The following is a 21,746-nucleotide window of genomic DNA, read 5'->3' as shown; positions in this document are numbered from 1 at the left end:
CTTTCTCCTTTGGATATATATATATATATATACTAGAAGGTGGCCCGATTCTAACGCATCGGGTAGTCTAGAATGTGTATGTTTGTTAGCAGATTGAATAATAATGTAATAAATTGTTTGGATGGGTTAGTTTTAATTTAGTATTCTTAAAATAGTTTATTGGTTTAAGAATGACAAATAGAACAAACAATTTTATTTTCAATAATTTATTAGATAATGAATTGGTTTCAAACTATCAATACATATATTTCATATACTATAAATGGTTACAATTTTTTTTGTATGAGAGGAAAATGAAAGGATGGGAGGGGTAAGAATATTTTATTAGGGAAGAAAGCAGGGGAACAATGAGGTAAGTGGGTACTATGGAAAGAGGTTGTGGAAACATTCCTGGTTATTTAGTTCATGTTAAATATTTTTATGATCGGTGATTAATATGAACAGTTTTAATAGATGAGTCTAATGTTTAATGATGTCCATGGCTTGTAATGAAAGAAGGTTATGAACAGTGTAAAGTTAATTAAAAATATTTTTATACACCACATTTTGTGTAAAGATCTTTTCACTCTCTTTAAGTAACTTTCCTTGTAAAGGTGTGTCAAGAACTTGTACTTTGACGTTGCATCTCATTGTCACTCTTGAAAACGCAACGTACAGTTGTCCATGGCCAAAAACTGGTTCAGGTAGATATATGCCAACACGGTGTAGAGTTTGGCCTTGTGACTTGTTTATTGTCATGGCAAATGCAGGTTTTAGGGGAAACTGACGACGGCGAAGTTTAAATGGAAGGCGAGTGTCTGAAGGACATATATCAATACGTGGAATTAACACTTCCTTTTCTTTAGCTGATCCAGTGATGACTCTTGCTTGAATAAGGTGTGAATACATTCCAGTCACAATAAGGCGCGTTCCATTACATAGTCCTTGTTTGGTATTTAGATTCCGGAGCAACATAACAATGGTTCCAATTTTAAGTTGAAGTATGTGGGATGGCATTCCTGATGGTGTTACACTGTTTAAAAATTCAACGGGATAATGTTCACGTTCATCTTCATTATCTACATCGATTGAATCATCACTTTTGTACAACTTATATTCACCTGGCATGCGATCCATTACACGGGAATTTAGTAGAGTAACGTCTTCATTTTTGGCACAGAGAATTGCATAGGAAGAGGCTTTGTTAACATTGTTTTTGTCGTTAATATCAATGTTCAAACGTTGTCCAAAAACCTCAGTTACAATGCAGTCTTTACATAACATGTCTTCAGGTATTTCTATAATGTCTTCTCCAAGGTTATATTGATTGGTAAGTTCACCGTTACCAAGTTTCAGAAGCCATTTGCTGTAATCTGGATCAGTAGATCGCATGTTGTTAATTAGTTGGAGTTTGGTAAAGTTTTTCCAAAGTTCTGACATTTTTAAGCTGGACTCAATAATATCTGTTCTTGTTCCACTTGGTATAACTGGAAGGCATTGTCGAAAATCTCCCCCAATAACAAACACTTTTCCACCAAATGGAATTACATTTTTTTCTGCTACCTTTGTGGTCATTACTTCACGTAGAAGTCTGTCAATTAAGGTCAAAGCATATTTGGAGGCCATAGTGCATTCGTCAATTATTAAAAGACTTGCATTTTGTAAAAGTTTTCCTGCTACTGTATCTTGTTTGATTCGTGAAACGGATATTTCATTGACTGGAACTGGGATGCCAAATAGTGAATGCATAGTGCGACCTTCGTTTAATAGATTTGCTGCAATACCTGTTGTAGCAGATGTCAACACTTTTTTTCCCAACCCTCTAACGTGATGTATTAAAACATCATAAAGGTATGTTTTGCCGCTTCCTCCAGGACCGTCAATAAAGAAACATTTAGGGTTCGCATTTCCTTGGTTAAGAATGGCACTTAAAATGGTGTCATATGCAATTTGTTGTTGTTCATTTAAGGAGATTCTCAGCTCTGTTGCTAACAATAATTCTGAAGATTCATTATACTGCGGAGCTTGTGGAAGTTGTATTTCAGGGTGTGGCAAATTAAAGTCAGCATACGTTTTTCCATGTAGTAATAAAATATTTTGGACATCTTGCATGGCGTAAGCTTCACATTTGCAACAATGACCAGTTTGGTTGTGAAGATGTAAGCAGTAATCTTCAATTAGATTTTCTTTGAAAAGTGTCCAAAGTTGATCAGGGTTTGTAGGGGGGCCAAACACGCAAATGTAGGCAAACAATTCACGAAGTTGCTTAGGCATATGTAGGGTTACTGCGTCTTGTAAAGTAAGTTTCCAAACTGTATCATCAAATAGAAGTCCCAAAGCCAAAGCTGCAGCTTTAAATGTATCATGTAATACTCCATGAACGGTTTTTAAATGGTTATAACTTGTAGCTCCTCTGACATGCAGTAGTAAGAGGCGAAGGCAATATCTTTCTTGATCTTTGAGACTAACAGTATACATGCGTCCAATTATTGTGCTTACTCCACGTAGTCTTGGATTCCAAGTTTTTTTCCAAACATAATGCTCTGGAATCTCTCGATACAAATATTGCCTTGCATTTTTATCTCGTTGGTTTAGCAAAAACCATTCTAGTAATGTTGAGGTTGTGGTTAAAGTTTTGGACACATCTTCGACTTGAGCATCTTCAAAAAAATAAAGTTGTTGTTGATGTGGTAAATGAATAGCTAATCGTATAATGGCATGGGACTGTGAATGCATTGGAAAGGCAAATATTCGCCACGCAGCTTCGGGAGCACTGACATATCTTGAGTCTACAAAAGTTGAAGATTCATCATGGTTCAGAGTTTTCTGTTGGATTTCGACATTAGCTTTGTCATGGCCTTTGTAGATATACTTAAAAAGATATTTAACACTTTTGATTGAACCACAGATTTCCACGTTGATGTGACAGTTGTAGCGTTTTAGTAGGTATGGATTGTATGGAACTATCCATGAGTTATTGATATGTTTATTTTTGTGAACAATGTTCTCAATATCTTGTCGTCGGTATGATGGGTAGCCATCTAAATCTTTAACAGTGTGCTGTTTTAAGTCCTTTGGAAATTTTTTAGTACATTTTCCATTTTGCATGCATGGACTTGCTGGATTAAGAACTCCACATGGACCATGAACCATATGAGACACTACAATGTCATAGAGCTCTGGATATTGTTGTTGGTTAGGAATCTCAGCCCATACTATGTTGTCGATGTCTTCCTCAGTGTGAATCTTAGAATTGGTGTCTAAGATAAGGAGAATATGTGCATGTGGTAGACCTCTTTTTTGAAACTCGATGACATGAACCATTGCTATGACTGTTCCAAACAGGCCATTTTTGATGTCTTGTAAAAGGCTTTTTAGTTTTAGCCGAAATATGCGTGCAACTAAGTCAGGCCTATGTTCTACGTGTTGCCATGGTTCCAGATGCTCGGTGATTTCAACCCATTTGGGATTACAGGTCATGGTAACAATAATGTCTGGTTTTCCATACTTAGTGACTATTGCCATTGCATCTTGATAACGTTGTTGCATGTTGCGGGGGCTTCCTTCAAATGACGAAGGTAGAATAACTGTTTTGCCAATAGGTATTCCCTTTTCAATTGATTTTTGTTGCAAATGTTCTTGAAGAACACAGTAGTCTTCTACTTTGAGGATTTTTTGATTTTGTCTTATGTAATTCAGGCGATTAGCTTCTATTTTAACATATGCATCTACTAAGTACTGTTGTGTTAGTTTTCCACCGTTTAAAATTGGATTAAAGTGATTGCGGACAGAGAGTTGAAAACTGTAGTATTGCAGTTGTGTTATTCTTCTAGTAGTACCTTGTTGTTGTAGGTTTTCATGCCAGCCTTGATCACCTCTTGGAAAGAAAAGCGGATATAGAAGAGCATCAAGGTTGCTGTGCAAAATGCTAATCCGCTGTGTTTTAGGAAGTAAAGGGTTGTTTTTGTCTGGGTGAAGATGAACTAATATATCCCTGTTAAAAGGAGGCTCTCCATCATCATTTTGGAAAACTACTGCGACCTCACTAATGCGTGGTTTGTTGTATCGCCGTGGATCTTGTCCACGTTCTTGTTTAATGGCCATGACAATAGAAGGCATTGAAGTTCCATATGTGATAGCCTTCTGTTCTTCTTCGGCTTCTACGTCTTTTAGCATGCGATATGCAGCTGCAAATGGATTGATTTGTTGTAAAAGTTGTGCAATTTGATGCATCATTTCAGTATTACACTTTTTGTTTTCGTGAACAGTCAGCCGTTGTTCTGTTGCTTCATTTGGATCCAAAATGTATAATTGAGCATATTTTGGAGTTTGGCCCATTTCTGGATGAAGTGTCCCTGTGCGGTGGTAAATTTGACCATGAATTTTAAAACAATACGGGCCAAATCCTGGCGGCGGTGCAATATTGGCTCCAAATGAAGCAAATGCATGTGAACTGTTGATGCTTCGGATATTGTCCATAAAATTTTTACTGTGTGGATGACTTCCTTTCATCAATTGCTCTAACAGATCTGAGTATTGAGGTATGGGCAACTGAATTTTCCCTTTTTGGCAGCATTGAGTGAACAGATTGTCTGCTGGTTTTTCATCGGTAAAATTGTGCGAGTTGCATTTGGAGCAGAGTGAATTCATCTTTCCACAGTAATGCTGAATAATTGTATTTTCATTATGTGTTCTGCTGGCTGTAAAAAGTTGAATATTGTGTTGAGTTTGGCTGAGATGGTAGATCATTCTTTTGTGATGAATTAGGCGATCATGTTGTTGTCTTTTTAGTTTGGAAGATGGGGATTCCTGTCTCCGTTGTTGGCTGTGGGCTTCTGCATCCTGAGCTTGTCTTGCAGCAGTTTGTTGTGGTGTCTCTTGTTTTCTACGTTGTGTGTGAGCTGTGGCATCTTGTGCTTGTCTGTCCACAGTTTGTTGAAGTGTCTCTTGTTTTCTACGTTGTGTGTGAGCTGTAGCATCTTGTGCTTGTCTGTCCACAGTTTGTTGAAGAGTCTCTTGTTTTCTACGTTGTGTGTGAGCTGTAGCATCTTGTGCTTGTCTGTCCACAGTTTGTTGAAGAGTCTCTTGTTTTCTACGTTGTGTGTGAGCTGTGGCATCTTGTGCTTGTCTGTCCACAGTTTGTTGAAGAGTCTCTTGTTTTCTACGTTGTGTGTGAGCTGTAGCATCCTGAGCTTGTCTGTCCACAGTTTGTTGAAGAGTCTCTTTTTTTTCTACGTTGTGTGTGAGCTGTAGCATCTTGTGCTTGTCTGTCCACAGTTTGTTGAAGAGTCTCATGTTTTCTACGTTGTGTGTGAGCTGTGGCATCTTTTGCTTGTCTGTCCACAGTTTGTTGAAGAGTCTCTTGTTTTCTACGTTGTGTGTGAGCTGTGGCATCTTGTGCTTGTCTGTCCATAGTTTGTTGAAGAGTCTCTTGTTTTCTAAGTTGTGTGTGAGCTGTGGCATCTTGTGCTTTTCTGTCCACAGTTTGTTGAAGAGTCTCTTTTTTTCGACGTTGTGTGTGAGCTTGAGCATCGTGGGCTTGTCTATCGGAAATTTGTTTAGGTGAGGCTTTGTGTCGACATAGTCTTTGAGAATTAGCTTCTCTGGCTTGTCTTTCAGTAGTTTGTTGAAGTGTCTCGATGTTGCGACGTTGTTGTCGCATTGATGCTGCTGCTATTTTTCTATCATGTTCGCTGGTGTATTTTCGCTTACGCCCCCTTGTAAGACAGAGCTCGTCAAGTATTCTTGAGTGAAGCTGTAAAAGGCAGACAGATAGACGAAATAATACAGTTAGACTGTTGAGTGAAGTAAAGGATTTTTTTGTTAGAGTACTGTGCATGAGAGAAGGTGTTGAGTTGACTTGTGAGAGCTATGTTGCACTGTGTTACTGAGCAGGTCTTTACAAATGTTGCTGAAAGTATGTTACTACATGGTTTACATTATGTGTGTGTTCCACGTGGAAAAACTGTAGGAGTGTGGGAGTGTTTATCGTTGTGTTGTGACCTTCTTTGTGGGCTACGATACAGCAAGGTATGTGATGGGTAGAAATCTGGATAGTTTTTTGCGTTGTTAGTTGCCTCCATTTGTAATGTAAGGCAGTTGATGTGACAGTACTTGTCCCGTTGCTAAGGGGGCGTTGGCTTATAGAGAATGCATTGGGGCATTAATTTATCTGCGCAGGCAGATGCAAACTGGAACCAATGGAGGCAAGACATGTTAGTGAGGTGGGATGATTTTGGTAGTTACTATGTGTATTTTGTGTGTGTCCATTCTCTTCTTCTTCTGACTTACCTCTTCATTTCTAATTTCTTGTGGTGTCTCCTGTTGTGTTGGAAGTGCGGGAGGTGATACTTCCAAGGCTTGTCTGTTGTCCTTTTTTTGAAGATTATCTTGGTGTAGCTGTTGTGTGTGAGCCGTACCCTCGTGGGTTATTGTGCAGGCAGTTTGTTTACGTGTGTCTTGTTCTGGAGGCTGTGTGCTAGCGTTGGCATCACATCGTTGTCTGTTGACCTCTTGTTCTATTTGCCTTTGTTTTTGACGTTGTAGTTGCCTTCTTTTTGCTGCAGCTGCTTTTCGTTCCTGGTCGGTGGTGTACTTGCGCTTCGGCCCCATTATAAGGCAATCAGTGTAAATCGTGCTAGACGTAATCTGAAAAAGACACGAAAATTGCAAGACATGGCAAATGATATGGTAGACTACAGGCAAGAAGTATGTATTCAGCAGCATGTTAGTTTTTTTTTTTTTTATAGGATTTTGAGAAAGGTATGTAGCAGTGGTTATGAGGTAAAGTCTTGAATAATGATGGTTCATTTATTGCTTGTTGGTGTTCCGCTGTGCAGCACGCATCAGCGTGTTTGACAGCGGAAGATCATCGATCTGAATGGGCATGGAACCGGCATATACTGGTAACTATGGTAAACGATCAGGTAAGTATGCAAAGCGCAAAACTCTAGAAGTGTGGGAGTGTTTATCATTGTGTAGTGAGCTTCCTTTGGGGGCTACGATACAGCAAGGCATGAGATGGGTTGAAATCTCGTTACTTTTTAGAGGTGTTAATTGCTTCCATTTGTAATATAAGGCAGTTGATGTGACAGTACTTGTCCCATTGCTAAGAGGGCGTTGGCTTATAGAGAATGCATTGGGGCATTAATTTATCTGCGCAGGCAGATGCAAACTGGAGCCAATGGAGGCAAGACATGTTAGTGAGGGGGGATGATTTTGGTAGTTACTATGTGTATTTTGTGTGTGTCCATTCTCTTCTTCTTCTGACTTACCTCTTCATTTCTAATTTCTTGTGGTGTCTCCTGTTGTGGTGGAAGTGCGGGAGGTGATACTTCCAAGGCTTGTCTGTTGTCCTTTTTTTGAAGATTATCTTGGTGTAGCTGTTGTGTGTGAGCCGTACCCTCGTGGGTTATTGTGCAGGCAGTTTGTTTACGTGTGTCTTGTTCTGGAGGCTGTGTGCTAGCGTTGGCATCACATCGTTGTCTGTTGACCTCTTGTTCTATTTGCCTTTGTTTTTGACGTTGTAGTTGCCTTCTTTTTGCTGCAGCTGCTTTTCGTTCCTGGTCGGTGGTGTACTTGCGCTTCGGCCCCATTATAAGGCAATCAGTGTAAATCGTGCTAGACGTAATCTGAAAAAAACACGAAAATTGCAAGACATGGTAAATGATATGGTAGACTACAGGCAAGAAGTATGATTTTTGTTCAAGGTATTTAGCAGTGTGTGTGAGTTAAAGTTTTGAATAATGATGTTTCATTTTTTGCTCGATGGTCTTCGGCTGTGCAGCACGCATCAGCGTGTTTGACAGCGGGAGACCATCAATCTAAATGTGCAGGAAACTGTCGTAGACTGGTAACCATGGTACACAATGGAATAACTATGCAAATTGCTTTGCTTATTTACCCAATGTGTACCATAGTTACCAGCGTACGCCGACTCCCGCACACGTGTACCGTGAGCCGGGGTAAGCTGGTAACCATAGTACACATTGGCTAACAAACCAAAATGCTTTCGATATGAAGAAAAGGAGAGATTCCAGCAACTCCAGGAGAAAGTAGAATTTTATTTAAAAATGGATTCTTTATTGATAATAAAAATATTCCATCCAAGCAAGACAAAAAATAGTGAGGCAAGACAGAGGAGTCGTTTCCTACGCGTTTCAACGTAGATAGGTTGGAATCATGGCATTCCATGATTAAGACCTATCTAGGTTGAAACGCGTAGGAAACGGCTCCTTTGTCTTGCCTCACTAAAAATCATTTTGTTTTGCTTTGATGAAATATTTTTATTATCAATAAATAATCCATTTTTAAAGAAAATTCTACTTTCTCCTGGAGTTGCTGGAATTTCTCCTTTTCTTCATGTGTTCTCACCCAGGTCCAGGGTGTTTCCGTGCACCAGAGGTAAAATTTGGGAGTGAAGAGGGGAGAGCTGAAGTTAGTTCGTTTTTGAAAATGCTTTCCATAGTTACAGGATTGTATACCATTGTTACCTGTGTAAGTCGTTAAGCTGCTAACCAGAGTGCAAATTGGCTAACTATGCAAATCGACCGTGGTGGTTTATTTTTTGCTTGTTGATCTCTTGCTGTGTAGCTGTGTGCACCCCCATGCTGCGCATTCCCCATCGTTCTCCATCCCCTATGCTGCGCACTCCCAAACGTGCTCCATCCCCCATGCTGCGAACTCCCCATCGTGCTCCATCCCCGATGCTGCGCACCCCCCATCATGCTCCATCCCCGATGCTGCACACCCCCCCATCGTGCTCCATCCCCCATGCTGCACCAGCATCAGCCTCTCTGCCCCCAGCGTCAGCTTCTCTGCCCCCAGCATCAGCCTCTCTCCTCCCAGCATCAGCCTCTCTCCTCCCAGCATCAGCCTCTCATCCTAGCATCAGCCTCTCTCCTCCCAGCATCAGCCTCTCCTCTCTGTCCCCAGCATCAGCCTCTCTCCTCCCAGCCTTCCCCAGCATCAGCCTCTCTCCTCCCAGCCTCCTTCCTCCCACCCTCCCCCAGCATCAGCCTCCCCCTCCCAGCCTCACCCAGCATCAGCCTCCCCCAGCATCAGCCTCTCTTCTCTCAACCTACCCCTCCCAGCCTTCCTCCTCCCAGCCTCCCTCAGCATCAGCCTCCCTCTCCCAGCCTCCCCAAGCATCAGCCTCCACCAGCATCAGCCTCTCTCCTTCCAGCCTCCCCCAGCATCAGCCTCCGCCAGCATCAGCCTCTCTCCTTCCAGCCTCCCCCAGCATCAGCCTCTCTACTTCCAGCCTCCCTCAGCATCAGCCTCCCCTTCCCAGCCTTCCCCAGCATCAGCTTTCCCTCCCAGCCTCCCTCAGCATCAGCCTTCCCTAGCATCAGCCTCTCTCCTCCCAGCCTCAGCCTCTCTCCTTCCAGCCTCCCCCAGCATCAGCCTCTCTCCTTCCAGCCTCCCTCAGCATCAGCCTCCCCTTCCCAGCCTTCCCCAGGATCAGCCTCTCTCCTCCCAGCCTCCCTCCTCCCAGCCTCCCTCAGCATCAGCCTCCCTCTCCCAGCCTCCCCAAGCATCAGCCTCCACCAGCATCAGCCTCTCTCCTTCCAGCCTCCCCCAGCATCAGCCTCCGCCAGCATCAGCCTCTCTCCTTCCAGCCTCCCCCAGCATCAGCCTCTCTCCTTCCAGCCTCCCTCAGCATCAGCCTCCCCTTCCCAGCCTTCCCCAGGATCAGCCTCTCTCCTCCCAGCCTCCCTCCTCCCAGCCTCCCTCAGCATCAGCCTCCCTCTCCCAGCCTCCCCAAGCATCAGCCTCCACCAGCATCAGCCTCTCTCCTTCCAGCCTCCCCCAGCATCAGCCTCCGCCAGCATCAGCCTCTCTCCTTCCAGCCTCCCCCAGCATCAGCCTCTCTCCTTCCAGCCTCCCTCAGCATCAGCCTCCCCTTCCCAGCCTTCCCCAGGATCAGCCTCTCTCCTCCCAGCCTCCTTCCTCCCAGCCTCCCCCTCCCAGCCTCCCTCAGCATCAGCCTTCCGCTCCCAGTCTCCCCCAGCATCAGCCTCCCCAAGCATCAGCCTCCACCAGCATCAGCCTCTCTCTTTCCAGCCTCCCCCAGCATCAGACTCTCTCCTTCCAGCCTCCCTCAGCATCAGCCTCCCTTTCCCAGCCTTCCCCAGGTTCAGCCTCTCTCCTCCCAGCCTCTTTCCTCCCAGCCTCCACCAGCATCAGCCTCTCTCCTTCCAGCCTCCCCCAGCATCAGCCTCCGCCAGCATCAGCCTCTCTCCTTCCAGCCTCCCCCAGCATCAGCCTCCCTCTCCCAGCCTTCCCCAGGATCAGCCTCTCTCCTCCCAGCCTCCGTCCTCCCAGCCTTCCCCAGCATCAGCTTTCCCCTCCCAGCCTCCCTCAGCATCAGCCTTCCCTAGCATCAGCCTCTCTCCTCCCAGCCTCAGCCTCTCCCCTTCCCAGCCTTCCCCAGGATCAGCCTCTCTCCTCCCAGCCTCCCTCCTCCCAGCCTCCCTCAGCATCAGCCTCCCTCTCCCAGCCTCCCCAAGCATCAGCCTCCACCAGCATCAGCCTCTCTCCTTCCAGCCTCCCCCAGCATCAGCCTCCGCCAGCATCAGCCTCTCTCCTTCCAGCCTCCCCCAGCATCAGCCTCTCTCCTTCCAGCCTCCCTCAGCATCAGCCTCCCCTTCCCAGCCTTCCCCAGGATCAGCCTCTCTCCTCCCAGCCTCCTTCCTCCCAGCCTCCCCCTCCCAGCCTCCCTCAGCATCAGCCTTCCGCTCCCAGTCTCCCCAAGCATCAGCCTCCCCAAGCATCAGCCTCCACCAGCATCAGCCTCTCTCTTTCCAGCCTCCCCCAGCATCAGACTCTCTCCTTCCAGCCTCCCTCAGCATCAGCCTCCCTTTCCCAGCCTTCCCCAGGTTCAGCCTCTCTCCTCCCAGCCTCCTTCCTCCCAGCCTCCCCAAGCATCAGCCTCCACCAGCATCAGCCTCTCTCCTTCCAGCCTCCCCCAGCATCAGCTTCCGCCAGCATCAGCCTCTCTCCTTCCAGCCTCCCCCAGCATCAGCCTCCCTCTCCCAGCCTTCCCCAGGATCAGCCTCTCTCCTCCCAGCCGCCGTCCTCCCAGCCTTCCCCAGCATCAGCTTTCCCCTCCCAGCCTCCCTCAGCATCAGCCTTCCCTAGCATCAGCCTCTCTCCTCCCAGCCTCAGCCTCTCTCCTTCCAGCCTCCCCCAGCATCAGCCTCTCTCCTTCCAGCCTCCCTCAGCATCAGCCTCCCCTTCCCAGCCTTCCCCAGGATCAGCCTCTCTCCTCCCAGCCTCTCTCCTCCCAGCCTCCCTCAGCATCAGCCTCCCTCTCCCAGCCTCCCCAAGCATCAGCCTCCACCAGCATCAGCCTCTCTCCTTCCAGCCTCCCCCAGCATCAGCCTCCGCCAGCATCAGCCTCTCTCCTTCCAGCCTCCCCCAGCATCAGCCTCTCTCCTTCCAGCCTCCCTCAGCATCAGCCTCCCCTTCCCAGCCTTCCCCAGGATCAGCCTCTCTCCTCCCAGCCTCTCTCCTCCCAGCCTCCCTCAGCATCAGCCTCCCTCTCCCAGCCTCCCCAAGCATCAGCCTCCACCAGCATCAGCCTCTCTCCTTCCAGCCTCCCCCAGCATCAGCCTCTGCCAGCATCAGCCTCTCTCCTTCCAGCCTCCCCCAGCATCAGCCTCTCTCCTTCCAGCCTCCCTCAGCATCAGCCTCCCCTTCCCAGCCTTCCCCAGGATCAGCCTCTCTCCTCCCAGCCTCCCTCCTCCCAGCCTCCCTCAGCATCAGCCTCCCTCTCCCTGCCTCCCCAAGCATCAGCCTCCACCAGCATCAGCCTCTCTCCTTCCAGCCTCCCCCAGCATCAGCCTCCGCCAGCATCAGCCTCTCTCCTTCCAGCCTCCCCCAGCATCAGCCTCTCTCCTTCCAGCCTCCCTCAGCATCAGCCTCCCCTTCCCAGCCTTCCCCAGGATCAGCCTCTCTCCTCCCAGCCTCCTTCCTCCCAGCCTCCCCCTCCCAGCCTCCCTCAGCATCAGCCTTCCGCTCCCAGTCTCCCCCAGCATCAGCCTCCCCAAGCATCAGCCTCCACCAGCATCAGCCTCTCTCTTTCCAGCCTCCCCCAGCATCAGACTCTCTCCTTCCAGCCTCCCTCAGCATCAGCCTCCCCTTCCCAGCCTTCCCCAGGCTCAGCCTCTCTCCTCCCAGCCTCCTTCCTCCCAGCCTCCCCATCCCAGCCTCCTTCAGCATCAGCCTTCCCCTCTTCCCCATGATCAGCCTCTCTGCTCCCAGCCTCCTCCAGCACGCTGTGCTCCTCTGCCGACACTCACACACCCGATCGCATCCACTCACACACACCCGATCGCATCCACTCACACACACGATCGCATCCACTCACACACACCCGATCGCATCCACTCACACACACCCGATCGCATCCACTCACACACACCCGATCGCATCCACTCACACACACCCGATCGCATCCACTCACACACACAGACACTGACGATGTCGCACTTACGCGCTCATACTCACAACACCCGGAGATATCACATGCCTCTGGCCATGTGATCCTCCGTCAGGTCCTGGAAGGTCACAACAGGCTGAGAAGCAAGCGATATCCCAGGATGTTGTGAGTATGTGAATGCGATGTGAATGCGATGTGAATGTGATGTGAGGTGTGTGTGAGGTGTGTGTGAGAGTGAGTGTGATCTGATGTGTGTGTATGTTTGTGTGTGTGCGTGTGGATCTTCCGCCGCAGCAGGCAGCAGGACCTTGATGCGCTTGTAACCATGCGAGCATGGTTACCAACGTATCCACACCACTCCCGTGCGAGCGGGGGCCGGGGGAAGGGGGGGGAGGGAGTACAGTACTCACCTCCGTGACAGCGCTTGTAACCATGCGAGCATGGTTACCAACGTATCCACACCACTCCCGTGCGAGCGGGGGCCGGGGGAAGGGGGGGGGGGAGGGAGTACAGTACTCACCTCCGTGACAGCGCTTGTAACCATGCGAGCATGGTAAGCAACGTATCCACACCACTCCCGTGCGAGCGGGGGCCGGGGGGGGGAGGGAGGGAGTACAGTACTCACCTCCGTGACAGCCGTGTCAGTTCGGGAAATGCGCGGGGGAGGGAGGGGGCGGAGCCAGAGCTAGCGTGCATTGCGTGAGGGGGGCGGGGCGTGGCGTGGCCGAATTGCCAATGCCTGCAGGGTGCCGGGGCGAGAGGCCAATCTGTGGGGGGGGGCGGAGCCTGGGCGAGCGGCTGGCCAATCCGTGTGGGGGCGCAGCCTGGGCAAGCGGCCAATCCGTGTGGGGGGGCGGGGCCATGGCGAGCCCAGCGGCCAATCAGCTTTGTGTCACCGTAAGGACACAATTTCGGAGCATGACAGATAGACAGATAGACAGACAGACAGACAGACAGACAGACAGAATAAGGCAATTACATATATAGATATTGTCACGGCTGGGCGGTCGGGCAGACCCAGGAGGTGGATCCACTGGACCGAACTCGAAGATGGTGGTAGGGAGTCCGGCAGCTGAAGCACTGATGGGCAGCAGAACAGTCCGTGCAAGTGAAGACAGCGGAGGAGTCCCTGGGACCACGGAGTCACAGATGGTAGTCCTGGTGACGTAGCTCAGGTTCGGAAGCCGAGATGATATCAGGCGGGGTCCGGAACCTCAGGAGCGAGATGACGTGTCACCGCAGGGATCCGAGATGGTACGGACTGTCAGATGGCAGACGGACAGGGTGCGGGGTTCAGGATACGGCTGACTGGATGGCGAGGCAGGTACGGCTCTACAAAGAGAGATAGGTGAGTACAGGCACATAAACACCAGGAGACCTGACTCCTAGCTCAGGGAACACGAAGATCAGGCCCCGCCCCCTTGGACAATAACCCCTTTTATACCCAGTACCTGTTCAACCTCATTTCCTGTTAGTGGACGCTGGCCCTTTAAGAAAGGGTCAGTGACCGCGCGCGCGCCCTAACGCGCATGCGCGCCGCCCGGGTGCCAGAAGCCAGGGAAGGAGGCTGAGAGGAGGACGCAGGAGAGCCGGCCAGGTCCTGGGAAGCCGTCGGGCGCCGGGATCGGGGACCAGGGGGCCTGGGACGGACGGAATCCGGGGGCTGAGGAGCGGGCAGCGTGGCAGGTGAGCCGGGGAGCGGGGGTGAGGACCCGGGGAGCGTGACAGTACCCCCCCCCCCCACGCCCCCCACCCCGCAACCGGGACATGAAGGCACGGACCAGAGGAGTGCCCACGTTCTCCCTGGGCTCCCAAGACCTATCCTCAGGACCATACCCTTCCCAGTCCACCAGGAAGAACTGCCGACCTCGTACGGTCTTCATGGCCACGATATCCCTTACCGCATAGATGTCGTCATCGGCAATAGGTGGAGGGGCCGGACCGGCAGCATCGGAGAAGGGACCAAGGATAACCGGCTTGAGCAGGGAGACGTGGAATGAGTTGGGTATCCTCATCGTGGCCGGGAGCTGTAGTTTGTAGGAAACCTCATTGATCTTGTTGAGGACTTTAAACGGCCCAATGTAGCGAGGACCCAGCTTGTATGATGGTATCTTCAGGCGGACGTACTGGGAAGCAAGCCAGACGAGGTCTCCAGGAGAGAAACACGGAGGGTCCAGACGTCTCTTGTCGGCGTGTCTTTTCATCCGCAGGGAAGCACGCCCAAGGGACGATTTGACAGAGTCCCAAATGTTTGCAAAGTCACGGGCTACTGTATCTGCAGCAGGGACATCCGAAGAGGGGGATACAGGCAATGGGATGGAAGGCTGAAGCCCGTAAACAACATGGAAGGGAGAGCTGGAGGACGACTCACTGAAGTGGTGGTTGTGGGAGAATTCAGCCCAAGGTAGAAGGGCGGACCAGTCGTCATGATGGGCATTGACGTAGTGACGTAAGAAAGAGGTCAAGATTTGATTGACCCTCTCTACCTGGCCATTAGACTGAGGATGGTATGCAGATGAAAAGTCCAGAGTCACTCCCAGATGGTTACAGAGAGCCCTCCAGAAGCGGGAAGTGAACTGAGTTCCTCTGTCTGATACGATGTGTAATGGAAAGCCATGCAAGCGGAAGATGTGTTGTATATAGGCGTCCGCGAGTTCCTGAGCAGAGGGCAGTCCAGCCATAGGGACGAAATGGGCCATTTTAGAGAACCGATCCACCACGACCCATATGACTGTGTGTCCGGATGACAACGGCAAGTCCGTAATAAAGTCCATAGCTATGTGTTGCCACGGAACTGAGGGTATCGGTAGAGGCAGAAGACGGCCATAGGGCAGGTGTTTGGGCGTCTTGTTCCTGGCACAAGAGGAGCAGGCAGAGACAAAGGCGGCGACGTCAGTGCGAAGGGATGGCCACCAGTAATGGCGTACAATCGCACCCCATGTTCTCTTCTGGCCTGCATGGCCGGCTGTTTTTGAGGCATGACCCCAGTGTAACACTTTTAGCCTGTCGGTCTCCGAGACATAGGTCTTCCCAGGTGGTATTTGGGCCAGAGTAACGGGAGCCACCGGAACAATCTTGCTAGGAGGGATGATAGGTTGGGTAGTCTCTTCCTCCTGCTCCATGGGCATGAGGGACCTAGACAAGGCATCGGCGCGTACATTCTTGTCCGCGGGTCGGAAGTGGAGCTGGAAGTCAAACCTGGCAAAGAATAAGGACCACCTGGCTTGCCGTGGGTTCAGTCGCTGAGCGGACCGCAGGTATTCCAGGTTCTTGTGGTCCGTGTAGATGGTCACGGGGTACACTGCTCCTTCCAGGAGGTAGCGCCACTCCTCCAGAGCTAGTTTGACCGCCAATAATTCTCGGTCACCGATGGTGTAATTCCGTTCAGGTGCTGAGAAGCTCTTAGAAAAGAAACCGCAAGTCACCATCTTCCCGGAGGAGGATTTTTGCATGAGCACTGCTCCGGCTCCTGAGGAGGAGGCATCCACCTCCAAGGTGAACTGGCGGTTTAACTCCGGTCGGTGGAGTACAGGAGAGGAGGCGAAAGCTCGCTTCAAAGAGCAAAACGCGGCGTCGGCCGCAGGTGACCAGTCCTTTGGTTTAGCCTCCTTTTTGGTCAAAGCGGAGAGAGGAGCAGTCAGGGCGGAGAAGTGCGGGATAAACTGGCGGTAGTAGTTGGCGAATCCCAGGAACCGTTGGATTGCCTTCAGTCCAGAAGGAGGAGGCCAGTTGAGTATGGAGGAGACCTTCTTTGGATCCATCTGCAACCCAGTACCCGAGATGATGCATCCCAGGAAAGGGAGAGAAGACTGCTCAAAGACGCACTTCTCATATTTGGCGTAGAGACGATTCTCTCTCAGTCTTTGTAGAACCAGCTTTACGTTCTCTCTGTGGGTCTGGAGGTCCGGAGAGAAGACAAGGATGTCATCCAGATACACTACTACACAGAGGTAGAGGAGGTCCCGGAAAATGTCGTTCACCAGTTCTTGGAATACGGCAGGAGCGTTACACAGACCGAAGGGCATCACGCAGTATTCGTAGTGCCCGTCGCGAGTATTAAATGCGGTCTTCCATTCGTCCCCAGAGCGGATACGAACTAGGTTGTAGGCACCCCGAAGATCCAGTTTGGTGAACACACGGGCTCCTCTGAGCCGGTCGAACAATTCGGGGATGAGCGGTAGGGGGTACTTGTTTTTTATGGTGATCTGATTCAAGCCCCGGTAGTCAATGCATGGGCGAAGGTCACCCTCTTTCTTCTTAACGAAGAAGAAGCCTGCTCCCGCAGGAGAGGAGGATCTCCGGATGAATCCCTTTGCCAGGCTTTCCGTGATGTATGTGGACATGGCCCTGGTTTCAGCTGGAGACAACGGATATATCTGTCCTCGAGGTGGTGTTGTTCCTGGGAGCAGGTCGATGGCGCAATCGTAGGGACGGTGTGGCGGAAGTACCTCAGACTCCTTCTTGTCAAAAACGTCCGCGAAGGACCAATAGGCCGAGGGCAGTTCCGGTAGGTTCTCTGGAGCCGGGGGACGTCGGATTGGTTGTAGGGACTTTAGACATCTCTCATGACAGGCAGAGCCCCAACGAGTGATTTCGCCAGTACCCCAGCTGACCGATGGTTCGTGTGTCCGCAACCAAGGAAGTCCCAGCAGGATTTGATGGGACATGTGTGGAAGGACGTAGAGAGCGATGTTCTCGGTGTGCAGAGCACCTATACGCAATTCCACCAGCTTGGTGATCCAGGAGATGGTATCAGAGAGGGGTCTCCCATCCACCGAGGCAATCACTAGGGGCTTATCGAGTGGAGTAACAGGCAGCTGGTACTTGTCCACCGTGGCCTGCTGGATAAAATTGCCTGCTGCTCCGGAGTCGAGGTATGCCTCAGCCGTGAAGCGCGTCTCTCCTGTTGACACTTGTACCGTCCACATAACTGGGTCTGAGAGAGTCCCAGCACCTAGGGTGGCCTCTCCTACCAACCCTAGGCTTTGGAGTTTCCCGGCCTTTCTGGACAGGAGCGTAAGAGATGAGTGCCCTCTCCGCAGTAAAAGCAGAGGCCTTTGGCGAGCCGCTCTGCTCTACGTTGGTCAGACTGTCGTACTCGGTCAACCTGCATGGGCTCGTGGACAGGAATCCCAGCCGTTGATGAGTGAGGCACAGAGGACTTCTGTGGAGGAGGGGAGTGCCGTACTGCACGTCTCTCACGATACAGCTCTTTGGAGCGTTCCTGGAAACGAATGTCCACTCGAGTGGCTAGGGCAATCAGGGCATCTAGGGTGGAGGGCACGTCACGACCCGCCAACTCATCCTTGATGCGACTCGAGAGTCCTTCCCAGAAGGCGGCTGTCAGGGCCTCATTATTCCACCCGAGTTCAGAAGCCAAAGTACGGAAACGGATGGCATATTGGCCCACCGTCAGTGTTCCTTGACGTAGGCGGAGGAGGGATGAAGCAGACGCAGAGGCGCGTCCCGGCTCGTCGAAGGTGCTGCGAAAGGCCTGCAGGAACTCTTGAAGGTTCTTGGTCATGGGGTCCTCCTTCTCCCACAAGGGGTTCATCCACGCCAGCGCCTCGCCCTCCAGATGAGACATTATAAAGGCGACCTTGGCTTGGTCAGAGGCGAACAGATGTGGCAGCTGCGTGAAATGAAGGGAACACTGGTTTATGAAGCCCCTGCAGGTCTTGGGATCTCCAGCATAACGAGGTGGTGACGCCAAACGGAGACGGGAAGCATCTGAAGAGGCTGCCACTGGTGCGGGAGCCATGGCTTGCCTAGCTGGGGACCTGGGTGCCGCAGGCGTCATTGATGCTTGTAACGTGTACAGGCGGGTGTCCACGGAGGTCATAAATTGCAACATGCGGGTCTGGACTTCATGCTGACGTTGGAGTTCCTCTTGCAAGGCCGCTAGTGCTGCAGCGGGATCCATGGCCTGATCTTACTGTCACGGCTGGGCGGTCGGGCAGACCCAGGAGGTGGATCCACTGGACCGAACTCGAAGATGGTGGTAGGGAGTCCGGCAGCTGAAGCACTGATGGGCAGCAGAACAGTCCGTGCAAGTGAAGACAGCGGAGGAGTCCCTGGGACCACGGAGTCACAGATGGTAGTCCTGGTGACGTAGCTCAGGTTCGGAAGCCGAGATGATATCAGGCGGGGTCCGGAACCTCAGGAGCGAGATGACGTGTCACCGCAGGGATCCGAGATGGTACGGACTGTCAGATGGCAGACGGACAGGGTGCGGGGTTCAGGATACGGCTGACTGGATGGCGAGGCAGGTACGGCTCTACAAAGAGAGATAGGTGAGTACAGGCACATAAACACCAGGAGACCTGACTCCTAGCTCAGGGAACACGAAGATCAGGCCCCGCCCCCTTGGACAATAACCCCTTTTATACCCAGTACCTGTTCAACCTCATTTCCTGTTAGTGGACGCTGGCCCTTTAAGAAAGGGTCAGTGACCGCGCGCGCGCCCTAACGCGCATGCGCGCCGCCCGGGTGCCAGAAGCCAGGGAAGGAGGCTGAGAGGAGGACGCAGGAGAGCCGGCCAGGTCCTGGGAAGCCGTCGGGCGCCGGGATCGGGGACCAGGGGGCCTGGGACGGACGGAATCCGGGGGCTGAGGAGCGGGCAGCGTGGCAGGTGAGCCGGGGAGCGGGGGTGAGGACCCGGGGAGCGTGACAGATATATAACGATTGAGAGGATTTGGCATTTACGTTTGATGTTTTGAACCTGAGTTACCTGAGTGGTCTTATAATGGCTGTTAGTACATAGATCTGCATTTAGTCCTGTTTCTATAGTGATGAGATATAATATTTACTACAAAATTTTACTATCATTTTCTCACTATTATATGTGAGATTCAAGTGTTGAGTCCTTGGGTATGGTCCCATTAATTTATTGGCCTCCCTTCCAACACTCTTGCACCCCTCCAATTTATCCTAAACTCTGCGGCCCGCTTAATCCACCTCTCCCCTCGCTACTCCCCAGCCTCGCCACTCTGCCAATCCCTTCACTGGCTTCCCATCGCCCAACGACTTCAGTTCAAAACATTAACCATGACATACAAAGCCATGCACAACCGGTCTCCTCCCTACTTCTGTGACCTAGTCTCCCGGTACCTACCTGCACGCAACCTCAGATCCTTACAAGATCTCCTTCTCTGCTCCTCTCTTATCTCCTCTTCCCACAATCGCGTACAAGATTTCTCCCGTGCATCCCCCATACTCTGGAACGCTCTACCTCAGCACATCAGACTCTCCACTACCGTGGAAAGCTTCAAGAGGAACCTCAAGACGTACCTCTTCCAACAAGCCTACAACCTACAATAGCCCTCAGTCCAGTACACCACTGCGCAACCAGCTCTGTCCTCACCTATTGTACCATCACCCATTCCCTGTAGACTGTGAGCCCTCGCGGGCAGGGTCCTCTCTCCTCCTATACCAGTCTGTCTTGTACTGTTAATGATTGTTGTACAAATACCCTCTCTCACTTGTAAAGCACCATGGAATAAATGGCGCTATAATAATAAATAATAATAATAATAATTAATGATGCGGATACCAGCATTTGTGAACATGCAGGTCCATACCGATGAATTTTGAATGCACAAGCACACTTTATTAGTCAGCCCACAGGTCCAATGAAGGTCTGCACTGACGCAATTCCGGAACTATATATATATATATATATATATAGATATATATATAGATTGTGAGATACCGAGGGGAGAAGTACTAGAGAACAGGTATGTTTCCCATCGGTTCATTTCATATGTCTCCATGTACTGACTGTGGAGCAGTCAGCCCATGCAAATGGGCTGGGAAAAGCTCGGAAAGTTATATCTGGCTCAGCAATAAGTTAGTCACTGAAGCCTGTTTATTTCAGTGTAATTTTGGTTTCGGTTTTTCCTGGACTAATCAGTAGGAATGGCAGTGGGACTGGTTGCTCCCTTCTCCACATTCAATCCAGGTTTTGATTCCTCACTGGATCAGCTGAAATAATCAGGAGGCATTCAGAACAAGGAGACTGCTGAGGAGAGCAGTACAGGCTCATGGCTGCTGGTGCTGAGACTCCATACCTCCGCTTGCTGTGCTGAGGAACCGACACAGTAAGAGAATACTGTTTTGTTTGTTACATAGGTTTATTTTGTAGTTACCATTCTGTTGTTAGTTAGTGGCCAGACGGCCTTAAACATTTATTTTCCTGTTTTTGCATGTGTAACACTGAGAGATAAGTGTACACAATAAAACATTGCAGTGGCCGTATCTGTATGGAACCTGCCAGTCTGCCGCTGTCATCTATGAATCCATAGCCACTTTCTTGGACCAAAGCAAAGATCCCAGCTGAGCTATATCCCCTGTCTCACAAATGGTGGAGAATGCGGGCATTAGTGGCTATTGGACTGTAACTACAGATAAACCATTCTATGGGCATTGGCTCTTGTTAATGTCCTGGCTGAAAGCTCCTGTGCTGCTGAAGAGCCAAGAGACCAGCAATATGGAGGAGCTGCTGAATCAGTTGGTGCAGGCCAAAATTAACCAACAACAGACCAATACTTACCTCCAGAAGGCGCTGGAGTAGCAGCACCAAATGCAACAAGAGCAGTTAAATGCAATAAAAAAGTCCTTGGTTCGGCAGCCGCGAGACGCGGAGGACTGTGCACAAGGCTCTGCCAGTGCGCAGAAAGCCGTACAAAAGACTTTACTTAAAATGACTACTGATGATGATGTGGAAGCATGTCTGGCAGTGTTTGAACGTATTGCAGAACGTGAGCGCCTACCGGTGGACAAATGGGCTGAAGTGGTCGCTCCATTCCTGATCGGAGATCCGCAAAAAGCATATTATGATCTAAGTGGAGCTGATGCTATGGACTATATTAAACTAAAAGGTGAAATCCTGGCAAGGCTGGGAGTAAACACATATGTACGGGCACAGAGGGTACATCTATGGACTTTTGTGGCACATCACCCAGCTCGTTCACAAATGCATGACCTCATCCATCTGGTGAATAAATGGCTGCAACCAGAAACTTTGGCGCCCACACAGATGGTGGAACGTGTTGTCCTAGACAAGTACCTGCGATCCTTACCGGCTAAGATCCAAAGGTGGGTCGGACAGGGTGACCCAACTAGCGCTGACCAGTTGGTGAAAATGGTCGAGCGTTACAGCACTTCTGAAAGCCTACTCCAGGGGATGCTTTCGCTTTGCTGGGGTTCTAGGAAATCGCCTGAAAGTCCTGCTAAAACTACTCCTTTTCAAAAGAAGAGAATGTTGCAACTAGGGGTAGCAGGTCCACAAAGGACTATGTTAGCGGTGTAATTTCTCAGCAAC

The 21,746-nt window shown here is 50.2% G+C and overlaps 1 protein-coding gene across 1 annotated transcript; it reads right to left on the bottom strand.

Annotated features, from left to right (window-relative positions):
• Positions 1–612: 612 nt before the first annotated feature.
• On the bottom strand, positions 613–4,629 carry LOC142286290 (uncharacterized; the record flags this gene model as incomplete). The annotated part of the gene is made up of 1 exon (XM_075333344.1): positions 613–4,629. A coding segment is annotated over exon 1 (4,017 nt), but the record flags the coding sequence as incomplete, so codon positions are not given.
• Positions 4,630–21,746: the final 17,117 nt, after the last annotated feature.

This window comes from Anomaloglossus baeobatrachus, unplaced genomic scaffold, assembly GCF_048569485.1.
Source record: "Anomaloglossus baeobatrachus isolate aAnoBae1 unplaced genomic scaffold, aAnoBae1.hap1 Scaffold_651, whole genome shotgun sequence".
Taxonomy (NCBI): domain Eukaryota; kingdom Metazoa; phylum Chordata; class Amphibia; order Anura; family Aromobatidae; genus Anomaloglossus; species Anomaloglossus baeobatrachus.
Note: the sequence above shows the minus strand (reverse complement) of the source record. Positions and strands in the feature narration are given on the sequence as shown.